Source organism: Antechinus flavipes, chromosome 1 (genome assembly GCF_016432865.1).
Source record: "Antechinus flavipes isolate AdamAnt ecotype Samford, QLD, Australia chromosome 1, AdamAnt_v2, whole genome shotgun sequence".
In the NCBI taxonomy this organism is placed as follows: domain Eukaryota; kingdom Metazoa; phylum Chordata; class Mammalia; order Dasyuromorphia; family Dasyuridae; genus Antechinus; species Antechinus flavipes.
Window position 1 is genome coordinate 266,655,914 of NC_067398.1, and position 15,116 is coordinate 266,671,029.

General features: G+C 37.5%; 1 protein-coding gene and 1 non-coding gene across 2 annotated transcripts in view; both read right to left on the reverse strand.

Moving 5' to 3' along the window:
- The window catches only part of XYLT1 (xylosyltransferase 1), a 422,795-nt gene that overhangs the window by 121,763 nt on the left and 285,916 nt on the right, over nt 1-15,116 (reverse strand). Inside the window, exons 4-5 of the mRNA XM_051961070.1 lie at nt 12,690-12,862; nt 11,862-12,064 (exon numbers count right to left, since the gene is read on the reverse strand). Coding sequence (XP_051817030.1) covers nt 11,862-12,064; nt 12,690-12,862 — 376 coding nt within the window. The remainder of the gene's footprint in view (nt 1-11,861; nt 12,065-12,689; nt 12,863-15,116) is intronic.
- On the reverse strand, nt 4,475-4,581 carry LOC127546028 (U6 spliceosomal RNA). Its single transcript, XR_007949899.1, has one exon. It is a non-coding gene; the product is annotated as a U6 spliceosomal RNA (small nuclear RNA).

The window sequence follows — 15,116 nt, forward strand, 5'->3', positions numbered from 1 at the left end:
GTACATGTATGTGTATATGTATATATGTATCGTATCTATGTACATATCTATGTATCTATATATGCATGTATCCATATTAAATTATAGTTTTCTTGGGAGAGCATGGAAAAAAAGGAGAGGGAATAAAAAGTACACAGCAGAGAGCAAAAGAAAACCTAAAAGAACCAAAGAAAAGATGAACAGCTCTGAACACAATGTGGCTTTTGAACACAATATATAGGCTTTCCTGAAATGGGAAGTAATAGCCTTATATTTTGAATCTTTTATATTTATAGCAATGGTTTTTTTGGGGTTATTTGAGTTAAAAAGGTAAGGGTGTAGGGGAGGGAGGGCTATAGCCAGGTAGCACAGTGGGTAGAGCACCAGCCCTGGAGTTAGGAAGACTTGACTTCAAATTTGACATCAGACACTTGACACTTACTAGCTGTATGACCCTGGAAAAATCATTTAACTGATTGCCTTGCCCTCTCCCGGTCAAATGGTATTAAATCCAAATAGAAATGCAAACCATTAATCTGTAGCTAAGGATCTCTGTGGGCTGCATATTAACAGTTTTGTAAATGTAATATTCTCTATATTTTTTTGTATTTTATGCTATTAAATATTTTCCCATCACATTTTAATCTAGCTCAGGTTTCATTTGGAAGTGTTATAAGCTGTATGTTTGATACCTTTGCCTTAAAATATCCAATGAGTGTCTAGATCAGAAAGAAAATGATAGAGGAGATAAAATAATGAATCTTCCGATTGTTTGTCCCCCATTAGATAATTCTGATAATGTTCTAGGAATCTGCAAGTTCTTCTTCCATAGATACTATAAAGTAATTTAATCAATCAATCAATAAAACAAACATTTATTAAACATCTATGTGCCAAGCAGTGTGTTAAGTGCTGGGGATAAAAATACAAATAAAAACAAACACATTCCATACCCTCAAGGTTTTCAAGTAAAGGATGTATATTAGGTATGTTGTTACTGAGAGTTCTTTGGGGAATATAGATTAGACTTGAGAGCTATGACTTTGTGGTTCTATTGCTCAAATTCAAATACTATTAATGGGAACTTGGGCAAGTCACAACCTTTGTTAGGTTCAGTTTCCTTAATCTGTAAAATGAGGGAGTTAAACAGATGATCCTCTCTGAACCTATGATGCTTTGAAAATCAGGGTCATGTAGAGTGGGTTCTCTAGGGCGGCATGCCATTGGACTATGTTTTTGACCTTGAACTGTCCAATATTTTTATCATTGCCTTGACTGAAGACATAAGGAACATGCTTATTAAATTTCTTGACACAAAATTAGAAAGATTACTGAATATAACATTTGATGGAAACATGATTCAAAATGCTCTCAATGGGCTAAAGAAGATGGGGCCAAAATCAACAAGATTAACTTTAATAGGGATAAACCTATAGCCCTGCATTTAAATTTTAAAAATCAATTGCACAACTACAGGATGCATGAAGCCTGCCCAGGCAACATTTCATGGGAAATGAGTTGGTGATTTTTATTGACCACAAACTCAGTAGGAGCCAATAGCGTCAAGCAAATTGCTAAAACAAAAGAAAACAAAAAGCCTAATGAGAGCTTAAACTAATAGAAGTTTAATGTTCTAATCAACAGAAGTCAGACTGCACAATATACTGAACCATGAATCACCGGTTGGATTAGAGTTTGGTTCAATCACCTCCCATGAATTACTGAATGTAAATCCTAAGGCCTCTGGGATATAAGGCCAAAAGTGCAATCTTTGCCTAAATAGACATAAGGTAATCAGTGGCTATCCAATTGTACCTGAAGGATAGTGGTGGGGTGGGTGCTTGGAGTATTGGTTTCTGGGAACCATGTTATAAAAAAGCACTGACAAAATGGAAATTATGTGAATGAAAATAACCAGAATTATCTGAAAAATGGAATTCCATCACAAGATAAGCAGTTGAGGAAACTAGAGATATTTAGGTGGGAGAAGACTAAGGTGGTCACTTAAGCATCACTATTTGGGACAGGGAATTATTCTGCTATTACTCCCTAAAAAGCAAAATAGCTGTGGGTAGAAAACTAGATTCAGAACTAGGAAGAATGAGCTTCAAGTTTCACTTGTGACATATGCTGACTGTGTGGCTCTGGGTCAGTCCTTTCCTATCTTAGTGCGATAAGTCCCAATTTCATAAACTGTGGTTCACAACCCCACTTGAGGGCTCATAAATAAATGTGGAAGTCATGAAATTATGACTGATATGCCTATTTTTTTTACTTTATATACCCAGGGTCACATAATATTTCTCTGGCAAAAACAGATCACTAGTGGAAAAAGCTTAAGAAGTCCTGTTATTGGTAACTCAAAAATAATGTTTTACAGATGATAATGTGCCAATAGATAATGATAAAATATGTTCCCTCATTTGGGATTTCCTTATAATAATTAAATCACATGACCTGATCCAATTTCCTAATGTATATTTATGACCAGGGATTAAATTCAAAGATATATAGATCTGAAGTTAATATAATATTTGTTGTTATGTATACACATAAATTATACATAATATCATTATATTAAATACATGTTTTATATGTTATATAATATTGTATAAATGTCATAGAATGTTATGTCATATGTTGCGCATACTGTACATGTATATATAATATAAATATGTAGATATTATTTATATATAATATATGTAATGCTGTTTACATATATATAATGTAAATATGTATTACAATGTGTATAAATGTAAATATTTATATAATATGTAAATGTGCATAGACTATATAATATTATTATTATAAATTCATTTTCTGATGAACATTTCATTGTGGAGTGCATTCTGTGCTTTAGCAGGCTTTACCAAGACAGAAAGACTTTAAATATAGTCCTAGTAAGAGGCTGTAAATCTGGCTTCCAAGTTAGCCTAGCTAAACTTGGAGAGGTGCACCTGCAGAAGGATGACCACTAATTGATGAGTTTGTTGGTCATAGCAATAAAACAAAGCACACCCACCTGAGGGGCAGACACATTTTAAGGTATATCAGTGAAACGAGTTCTTACACCAGGGAAACTAACAATCTTTAAGAGCAAGTAGAGAGGAACTTTCTCACAATTAGTTATTCAACAAGGGAATTGGATGGTTCCTCTTGCTGGATGTGTTCTGACAGAAGCTATTATGACTATTTGTTGGGGTATCAGAGGGGGAATTTCTACATGAAGCAGGAAACCTGGCCAAAATGACCTTTGGGATGCCTTCCATTTTCAAGATCCTAGATTCAACGGTATATTTATCACTAATGCTGAGAGAGCATCCAAATCTCTAAAAGGCCAAGAATCATTCGATCAGTCTTATTACCTACTGAAAAAATCTATTTCCAGTTGCTGAACAGGAAAGTGTTGATTATAACTTTTCCACTTTTATCAGCATGCTTTTACTGAGTACCTATTGGATGAATGAAACTATGTTAGTCAATCAGTCAACTAGCACCTTCTACATCAGAAGTTGTTGAAGACAGAGAAAAGCAAAAAAACAAAATAAAACACATACAACAACAAATCAGTTTCCACTCTCAAGGAGCTCATAGATTAATGAAGTAGAAAACAGGTCATAACTATACAAACAGGATATATAAGAAGATAAATTGGGGGTTGTTTTCAAAGGAAGGCACTAAGACCAGGAAAGACTACTTGCCTGAAAGAACAAACTTTAGCTGGGCCTCAAAGGAAGCCAAGAGGTGAATCTAAGAAGTGAGAACACTCCAAACATGAGGTTCAGCCAGGGAAATTGCTTGGAATTGGGAGAGAGGGTAGAAGGAATCTTAAAGGCCACTCAATCCAACTTTGTCATTTTATAAATGAATTAAATAAGGCTCAGAGACAGAGCAACTAGCTCAGAGCCACATGTTAATGTTCGAGCTAAGACTGTGCTTAAAGACTCCTCTGTCAGAGTCTGAGTCTCTTAATCCTCTATCCAACATGTATATATGTTTTTCATGTTTCTTAGTTTAGTATCTTACACTAAATAACCTTGTACTAAAGGTATAAGGAAAGGAATCAAGGAAAATCATGGATTTCCATTGCTATAGTGGATAGGATCCTGAACTTGAGTTCAAATACCACCTCTGATACTTACAAGCTATGTGACCTTGGCCCTCCCTTGCTTTCTCCATTTTAGAAGACTCAATGACCTCAAAAATCCTTTCAAGCTCTAACTTGATGATCTTAAGCTTCTCTTATTGTTTCATACTTCCAAACTTTGTGTGCCTTTTTCCTACTTTTTATTCTTGTTGTTCAATTACTTTTGGTCATATCCAACTCTTCATGCCCTCCTTTGGAGTTATATTGGCAAAGAGATGAAAAGATTTGCTATTTCCTTCTCCAGTTACTTTGACATATGAAGAAACTTAGGCAAACAAAATTAAGTGATTTATCCAGAGTCCCGCTGCTACTAGATACCTGAGTCCAGATTTGAACTCTGGTCAGTGGCTCCGAATGGAGTGCTTTATGAATTTGCTTGTCATCCTTGATCATGGGCCATGCTAATCTTCTCTGTATCATTCTAATTTTAGTTCATGTGCTGCTGAAGTGAGCATTACTTATCACTTACATTACTTATCACTTCCCCAACTCTGCCACCCCTCCTTTCGCTCTCAGATGCTCAGCACGCCACATGGGCAGTAGTGGCATCTTGTAGGTATGGGATCTCAGTCCCCAAACATAAGGTTGGCTGCCTGACACTGTCTGTCTAAGATGATAAATTGCACAAATAGGGACAGATTGCTAAGTACGAGGCTTGCCAACAGCTCATGCTACTGTCTGGAGGTTCAGAGAGGAAGAGTCTTCACTAGGGTGGATCTGGAGTCAGTATTTGAGCTATGCTGTCAGTTTCAAAGAAAAACCTTTTTTCTTGGGAGCTGAAAGTTCTTGTTTCTGCCTACTTTGGGTGGGGATAGAGATTCCAGGGCCAAAGATCTGAGGATGAAGAAGTGTTACTTCTCTGCCAAGGATTCAATCCCCAGAACTGGGATTCCAGCTGGTTCTAGTGGTTTGGATTTCTTATTGGCTCTCTAAATTTTTATCTTACCTCCTTTTCCAACACCTATACTCTGTGACAATCCCTTGAGAGGAGATCCTATTGTCACTCTTAGAAGATTCTATACTAGGGGTATAAGGAAGAATTGAAGAAAATTTACCTTGAAATATGGAAACTCTTAGGTAATCTCAAATATAGGGCTTTTCTTCTTCTCAAATCTTAAACAAAGCCTTGTTAACCAGAAATCTAGTTCTAGGAATGTAGTTATCCAGCCATTAGAAATAGACTTTTAGACCAAATATTACCGGACCAGTATCTCAGACCTAAGGAAGGTTGCTTTGAATTAAACATTCAATAATACCACCTTGGTTCCCACTATGTAAAGAATACAAACATGAGATTCATATATACATACTTATTAGATATTGTTGGGGAATACAAATAAGTCAGAAGATATAAGATATTGAATCTAATCCCTCTATGCAAAAACAAAACTGGCCACTATTCCTGCCTAAATACCCCCAGTAATGGTATTGGTGATGATGATAATAGCTAGCATTTATATAGCACGTTAGAGTTTACAAAGTGCTTTGAATATATAATCTCAGTTGTTTCTCAAAATATCCCTGGGATGTAGGTGCTATTACTATCCCCATTTTAGAGATGAAGAAACTGAGGCTGAAGTGGTTTGTTCTAAGTAAGTGCCTGAGGCAGGATTAGAACTCATATCTTAAGTCCTATGCTTTAGACCTTATTCCCTACACTGCCTCAAAAAACCCCATCAATTTCCCAAGTCAGCCCATTCAATTTTGAAATAACTTTAATTGGGGGAAATGTTTCCTTACATTAAGCTGCTCTTTAGATCATACAAGTGTTAAATCCCTGGGCCTATACTTGATCAGAAAGACATGAGTTCAAATCTTACCTCAGATACTTATTGGCTATGTGAACCCTGAGCATGTCACTTTACCTCAGTTTGTTTCCTCCTCTCTGAAATGGAGATAATAGTACCTAGGGGTGTTGTGAAGATCAAACAAAATAATAATTGTAAAGCCTATAGTATACCACCTAGCATGGTACAGGATAATACATAGTAAAATATAATACATATAAGTGTCAGCTATCATTCATTCCCTTATTTATTCACTGATTTGTTATTAATCTACTTCACTGTAATTTCTACCTGATACTACTAGTTTTACTTCTTGAAAGCAAGGAAAACAAATCAAATCCCTCATCTATGTGAAAGGCCTTCATATACTGAAGAGAAGCATTATGCTCCCCACTAAACCCCCTCCTCACCCTGCACAAAGTCTACTCTTCTCAGGCTAAACACCCCTATGTCCTTTAATTAATCCTCATATTTAATGAATTTGAGGCTTTTACTGTCATAATTGCTTTCCTCTTTATGATGTCTAGCTTGATACTCAGAGCTGAACACAATACCCCAGGTGTGGTCTGACTCAGATAGAACACTGAGGACAATCAATTCATTCCTGGAGGCCATGATTCAGTTGTATTAGTTCTCTGGCTATATAGCATGGATTCACAGCAAACTCACAGTCCACCTAAATTCCTAAATTATTTTCTGACAAATTACTCAGTCTAACCATGTTTTCCCCATCTTGTACTTATAAAACCAACTTTTCCAACCTAATTATTTAAACATTATATTTATCCACAATAAATGTTATCTTCTTGGTTTTAATCAAATATTCTGGTCTGTCAAGAATTGTCAGGATCCTGAATCTTTCAACCCTGGGTGCTAGCTATCTATGATTTTCTAGTCTAAACCTCCTCGATTCCTTGCAGTCACCCCTGTGTGGAATAATCTCTGCCACGGACCATATCACTCTTTCCCCATTTGGGCAATTTATCATTTTAGACAGACAATGTCAGACAGCCCACCTTATGTTTGGGGACTGAGTTCCCACACCTGCAAGATGCTGCCACCATTCATGTAGCACCCCAGCCTGAGCTGAGGCAGCAATGCTGGAGAAGTGCTAGGTTATTTGGATAAAGCAAATGTCTCCGTTGAGTTTTGGTTTCTCATCCTTTGGTCACTCTTCACTGAGTAACCTCCTACCTCTAACTTTCCCTTTCCCCCAGTTATTATTGGTATATTTTCTGAAATGTATCACAGAGCTGAACACAGTATATAGTTAAACCAGAGCAGAGGGTAATGAAATGATTACCTCTCTAAATCGGAACTCCATACCATGTAATGATAAACAAAATTTATATGGTCTTAAATAGAGAAACACTAAAAATAGTTTCCCACCCTTCCTGCTCCAGGATCTTGAGGCAAGACAGGCAGGGGATGGGGTGTCAGTGCTGCAGAATAGAAGAGCATATAATTGCCTTGCTGGGCTGACCCTGGTCATCTTTACTCCAACAGGCTCCCAGTCCTTTCCATTCCATTTAGAAAGTTAGAGTTTAAGGAGTGGGGCACCCTGGGCTCTGTCGATTGCATCATCCTCTCCTGAGTTTGGCTCATCCCTTTTGGCATGGGAGAAGTAGTGGTTAGGGTGGCACAGATGGGGTGGCAGATGGGAAGTGAAAGCATAACATAAAGTTACCCAGGATAAAAACTATTCATGTGCAAAATTCATATGTTCCTATGCAGGGAAACTTAATGAAAACAATTGCAAAATGAACCAGTGGCACATGATGGGTAAACTGCCTCTGGTCTGGAAGCTGGCAAACCTAAGAGTGGTAATGGACCATCTGGGAGTGGGGGCAGGCAACTGAAGGAGGAACAGGAATGTCAGAGACAGAGTAGGATAGAAAGAGACAGCCAACACATGCAACAGTGAGACAGAGGGAGCAGTGGGAGAGATACAGTGAGACACTGAAATAGAGAAGGGAGTTAAGAGAGACTCAAAGAGAGATATTCAAAAAAAGAAAAGAGAGTCAGAGAGAGAGAGAGAGAGAGACATACATACATACAGAGATGAAGACAGAAAGAGACAGAGAGGCACACACATAGAGATAACGATACACACAGGGAGACACAGGTATCCAGAGAGAGAGAGAGACAGAGACAGTGAGAGAGAGGGAGGGAGGAAGAGAGAGACAGACATACAGACAGAGATAAAGACAGAAAGAGATAGAGAGGCACACACATAAAGACATACACAGAGAGACACAGGTATACAGAGAGATAGAGACAGAGACAGACACCGAGAGACAGAGGGACAGAGACAAAGACACACACACACATACAGAGATAGAAAGAAACAAACACAGAGACAGAGAGACATACAGAAAGAGACAGAGGAAGAGAGACAGACAGACAGAGACAGAGATAAAGACAGAGACAGAGAGGTAAACACATAGAGATAACAATACACACAGGAAGACACAGGTATACAGAGAGAAAGAGACAGAGAAAGAGGGGGGGGAGGGAGGGAAAGAAGGAAGGAGGAAGGGAGAGAGGAAGGGAGGGAAAGAGGAGGAGGGAGGGAGGGAGAGAGACAGAAAGAGAGGGGGAAGGAGGAAGAAGGAGAGGGAAGAGATAGAAACAGAGACAAACACACAGAGAGACACACAGAGAGAGACAGGGGGACAGACAGAGACCAAGACACAAACACACACAAATAGAGATAGAGAGAAAGAAACAAACACAGAGACAGAGAAACAGATATATAGAAAGAGACAAAGAGAGATTGACAGACAGAGAGACGGGGGGGGGGAGGAGTTAGGGAGAGAAAAAGAGAGAGAGAGAGAAGAGAGAGAGAGAGAGGAGAGAGAGAGAGAGAGAGAGAGAAAAGAAAATCAGAGATAGACACAGAAAGAGAGAGAGAGAGAGAGAGAGAGAGAGAGAGAGACAGAGACACACAGAGATAGAGACAAACACAGAAACACAAACACATGTAAACAGAGACAGAGACAGACAGAGAGAGAGAGACAGAAAGAGACAGAAACAGAGAAGAGAAGACAATGGGTGGGCTGCTCTCCTTGCTGACTTTTTAGAACATTGTGGCCTTGTTTTCAGGGCTTGTCTGCTCTGAGAAGCTTGGAAAGACTTGGAGAATTATTAGGTACAATGAAAGAGCTTCTGCAAAGTGCCATCTCTACCCAGGGTGAGTTCATACTCATTCTGTAATTGGGCATCACACAGGAACAGGACTGTGTGAAGCTTCAAACCAAAGGCCTACTGCAGAGTCCTCAGAAATAATTTCAAGAGAGGCGGTGGGAGAGCATCTGCCCACATGCTCCTCTCTCCACAGCTAAGTCGACGTGCTTCTTTCCCCACTAATTGGCCACATTTACAACTTCAGCTCAGGAAATCAACATGGGGTGGCCTTGGATAGCCTTCCTGACTCCATTAGTTGAAGGTAGATTAGGCCTGAATCAAGGGATAGCATTTATTCCCAATAAATCTTTGGCCTACTTCTCAGAACTGAAATCCTCATCTGCCCTCTCCCAGCCACTGGTTCCCTGGATTCCTCTGTGCCATGTTCATGGACTCTGAGGTAACAGCGGGCCCAGGGCATGTTTTCTCCCTGCTAAGGATGGGGAAAAGATGGGCTAGGTTACTGAACTTAGAATCAGGCGACGTTTATCTGGCCAGCGGCTCAGGACTGCTCAGCTGGCCGGGCTGCAGGAACAGAGGGGACCACTGGGTAGCATCTCTACTTCCCTACACAGTTTTGCTCTTCCCAAGTTCCCTATTGTGATGTTCTTTAATCATAAGTGTATATTAGTTCCTTTTATAGACTCTTCTTTCTTAAATTGTGCTACTTTGTTTCCTGGCATAGAATGTAAGCTTTTTAAGGGAAGGTAAGCTTTTGACTTTGTATTCCCAGAGTCTAGCACAACATATAATACATAGTAAGTACTTAATTCTTCTGAATTGATTGGTAGAGCCCAAGTCTATAGCAGCTATACCTAAGGGCTAATTTGGGTCTCTCTTTTGGCTGCTTCAGGACATAGTATATAAATGAGAAGGGATAAGAAGGAGGAGCCTAAATTCAGTCTTACAAATCAGTGCCAGCTAACGTTTTTTTAAAAATAATCAATTTCCTGCTATACTGATAGCCAAGTAAAACGAGACAGTTTCCTTTCTTCATTGTCTACCATTAATGTCTGAGACCCTAATTATGTAAGACATGAGGCTATTTGACAGATCAAGTCAATCCTTTCCTAAGTTCCAGCTGAATGGGATTAAAAAAACAAAACAAAACTCTTTTCTTATATCTTATTCCTCACTACATCACATATTCTTCACTGACCTCCTGGATATTACACAAACAAAATGCTTCATCTCTGAGCTCTTTGAAATTTGTCTGAGAAGTCCTCATGCCTGGAATTCTCTTCCTTCTCATCACTGCCTCCAAGCTTTCTTCAAGTCCCACCAAAAAACCCTACCTTTTACGGGATCTGATCCTCTTAGTTCTAGTCCCTTTCCTCTGTTGATTATCCCTAATTTGTACTGTCTATAGATTGTATGCAGTTTTGTGCATGTTATCCTATTAAATTGAGAGCTGCTTGGGAACAGGGACTATCCTATTCCTTTCTCTGTATACCTATTGTACAGTACAAACCCTAACACACTGATAAATAAATAAACAAATAAATAAATACATATTGGTTGGCTCTTAACTGCAGCCCTCCTTTAGAAGGCAACACAATTGAAAAAGTGCCAACAAAACAAAAACGCAGAGATACACAGAAGAATACATGATGACAGTTATAACGTCTACTTTTTTTAAAATATACACACTTTAAAAAGTTCTTATCATCATCCTTTTATCTATATTTCCTTAGAACAATGCTCTCAAATTTGGTTATGCCCATCTCAATCTTGATGAATAAGGATGAATTTCCCCTTTCTTCTCAATAGACCAGAAGAGAACAGTGCATTTCTTCTTTTAACTTTTTCTGACAGATCAGAAAAAGAGAATCAAAAGTAGAGCTTCTATTAATGGAAAACTTCTTTTAAAAATGTTTCCTGTTGAATTTTTCTGTTATTTTTAAAAGGGATAAGCTGCTTTGATACAGAGGAAAGAGCCTTTAGCAATGGATAGGACTTAGCCCCAATTAAAAACAAACAAACAAACAACAGATTTTGAAATACAATGGTATCACCATGAAAGTCTGAGGTCCAGTAAATTCCTAACTCACAGGGAAAAGAAAATGTATATAGGCAATGCCAGGAACTAAAGACATGAAGTCAATCATAGCACTCTTGTTGATGAGGTTTGGGGAAGATTGAGAGGAAAAAGAAAAAGAGATACTTAATGAAACATAGATATTTTTTTAAAAAAAGAAATTCCCTAAAGTCTGAGTATGGTTTGGTTATGATCCTTCTTGAAGAACAGTAAATAAGTCAGGTGATATAGGGGTAGTAGAATTGGAATTGTATATCTATAATTGTGATAATTACATCAATCTTCCATCTCCAAAATGGGAAATTAATTGCCTTAGAATGATTCAATTTAGTTCTAGTATCATCTGAAGGATTATACTTTGGTTACAGAGATTATCTAATGAAAACTAAAGAAAATACCAAGCATCTCACTTTGGAAGAATGTCTTTAGTGGAACATGGATTCTTCTTCCATTAATAATCAAAACAAAACAAGAGAGAGAGAGAGAGAGAGAGAGGAGAGAGAGAGAGAGAGACAGACAGACAGACAGACAGAGACAGAGAAATGCAGTACAGAGAGGGAAAAGAGAAAAAAAAAGAAATAAATGGAAGAAACCACTATAGTAGTTTGGCCTCTGCCCTTGGGCATAGCCATCTACCTACCTATCCATCCTTCTATCAATCCACTATCTCATTTAGCCATCTATCCATCTATCCATCCAACCATGCACACATCCATAAACATACCTGATGGGATAGTCAGCAGCACTGAGGTTAATGAAGAAGTCCCATGGCCAGTCTGTCATCTCCATCAAGTCCCTCATGCTCTGGAGGTAGGTGGACAAAAGACTGGCACCACCCCAGATAGTGGCCATTCTCCAGGAAGTCACACGCACATTTTGGTACTGGCCAGCAAACTGAAGCACTTGCCGATGCAGATAATTGGACCTCTTTTCCAAGAAGAAAAAAAGATTCATTCAGCAGCATGTAAAACACACTGACTTAAATTCCACACTTTCCATTTCCTTCTAGCACACTGGAGTTTCAAAAAATGTGATTTTTCCAATCAATGAATTCCAGCTAAAGTCCTTAATGAGCTTAAAATGTAACTAGGGCTCAAGATGGAATTTTGATTAGAATGAAATCTGGAAATTTAGTCCATAAACATAGTTCTCTTGGAGTGGGGAGTCTTATTGTCCTTCTCTCCTCCTAAAGGTCTGCTAAGAAGCAGGTATCCTCAGAGCAGGTTAATTTGAACATTCCAACTGTCCCTTTGATTTCTTGATTTCTTATAATCATGCCAGTTCAGTTACACATGACATTGCTAGAAATTTCCACACAACATGAGACAAAGAAGCATATAAGCAAAACAAACAAAACATATTTAAAACATTCCCCACTCCTAATATTTAATAGGATCTACATTAAAGGCCAAATGTTACAGATGGAGGAGAATAGCTTTTCCTATGGGCAAACTTCATCATGGGGAGGAAAAGGTATATGATGTATAAGATGTCAGAAACAGATAGATTGGCAGATGGTGAAACAGAAAATTTGTAACAGGTGATAGATTACCTTGTCAACATGGATATAATAAAAATGGTCCTTATGGTAAATAGCCTTAAACATGCGCTGGAGCTGCCGAGATGCCCGACCATGTACTATCAAGACAAAGGCGATCCTGACTGGGTTAGCAGGCATGTACTCCACAGAGTCCTCATCCCATCGCACATTGTTGTTAGCTTTGCCTGTGGGAAAAATCCAACAAATCACAGATGTGAATGTACTCACACGTGCTGTAGAAATCTACATTTGAGTTAGGAATGTTAAGAAATCACCTGGGTCAAACTACATTGTGTGATAGATTGAAGACTGGATTTTATAAGAGGAAGATTCAAATCCTATTTCTTTTTTTATTCTTGTTAATTTTTTAGTTCCAAATCCTTTCTCCTATCTCTTACTTTGCCCATGGGGAAGGCAAGAAATACCCATTATATATAATATGAAGTCATGCAAAATATATTTTCACATGAGCCATGTTAAAAAAAGAAAAAGAAAAAGAAAGGAAGTAAAAGAAAATATGCTTTAATCTGCTCTCAGATGTCATCATTTCTCTGTAAGTGAATAGCACTTTTTATCATAAAGTCATTTGGAATTGTCTTAGATCATTATTTGATTGGAATGGCTGAGTTTTTCACAATTGATCATCATTATAATATTGCTGTTAATGTATACAATGTTCTCATGATTCTGCTCACTTCACTTTATGTCAGCTCATGTAAGTCTTTCTAGGTTTTTATGAAAGCATTCTCTTTATCATGTCTTATAGCATAATAATACAATCATATGGCACATCTTATTCAGTCATTCTCAAATTGACGAGAACCCCTTCAATTTTCAATTCTTTGCCACCACAAAAAGAGTTACTATAGATAATTTTGTAGCTAAAGAGGTTTTTCCTTTTTAAAAAATGTCTTCAAGGTACAGATCTAATAATGGTATTGCTGGATGGAGCAGTTCACCACTTCACCAATAGTGTATTAGTGTCCCTATTCTTCCACAATTCTCCAGCATGTCATTTTTTTTTTCTGTCATGTTAGTCAACCTAATGGGTATACAATAGTATTTCAGAATTGCTTTAATTTGCATTTCTCTGTCCAGCTTCAAGTCTGCTACTTAATACTTGGGTGTGACTTTAGCAAGTCATTTTACCATGCTGAGCTCCAATTTCCTTACTGTAAAATAATAGTGTTTCATTAAATGACCTATAAGGTACCTCTCAGCTTTTAATTTTTTTTAATTTTAATTCCATGAAATGTTTAAGATTAACCTGAAAAACCTGCTAACTAATCTTTAAATCAGCTTCAAATGACCCTCCCCCAACACTCCTCATGTTTATAAATAAATAGTGATAACAAATCTAATGTAAAAGCATCATGTTTGTTCAGTTCACTATTTCTGTTTTAGCCTGATTTTCACTCAATTCGATCTAATCTCTTCCAGACCTTGGAAGAAAGTAGATATCTTCACAGCCTCTGAACTCTTGCTCAGATTGTCTGTACTGTCTATCCTGTCATAAATAATTTTCTTTGTTTGGTTAAAAAGCAGATCTGGGTCATCTGGGAAGCAGGAGGTAGTTGTCCCACTCCACTTACCCTCTCATGCTCTTTCTAAATTAATAGCAGATGAACAGCAGGTTCCATGATACTTAAATAATAACTGAGGTAGTACAAATCATACTTTTCACCAAAATGCCTTTTAAAAATGATGATGATTTTTGCAATTTTTATTTGTGTGCCCCAAATCTCCCTATCACAAAAATGTCACCTGATAAAATTGCCCATAATTAATGTTATTGTTTTTAACGGATAATATTTTGGTGTTTCAAGAAAGAATTTCTATTCTTACCCTGAGGCACTTTGGGACAAACTGAGTTCAATTAATACTGAATGAATGAATAACTATTTCATGCAAAACAATGTGCTAAAGTACCGATATAAAGAGGATACTATCTATCTACCTTCAGGTAGCATGTAATCTAATCTAATAGTGGAGAGTAAATATAATAACTTTTAATAATAATAAAATATACAGTTCAATCTGATATACTCTAATAGGCATTTACTAGGTATTTGGTTTGTTTTGGTTTTTTTGCTTCCCTTTATATCATCTTAGTGTCTCTATCTCTTCTGCGCATGTGCACACACACACACACACACACACACACACACACAACTCTTAGTACTTATCTCAGTTAATGCTTAATATATTTTCCTATTGATGGATTGGGGATTTTTTTTTTAATATAAGGACTCAAAATCTTAATATGCATCCTGCCTTCATCTAAAAGTCTGCTATGAAGAACTCTTGGTTCCCTTATCAGGCTAATTTGAACATTCCAATTGCCCCTTTATTTCTTGATTCCTTATAATAATGTTAGTTCAGTTGCATAGTGAAAGCTACAGTGATTATTTTTTTGTGATTTGATTGCTGTAGGGAGTT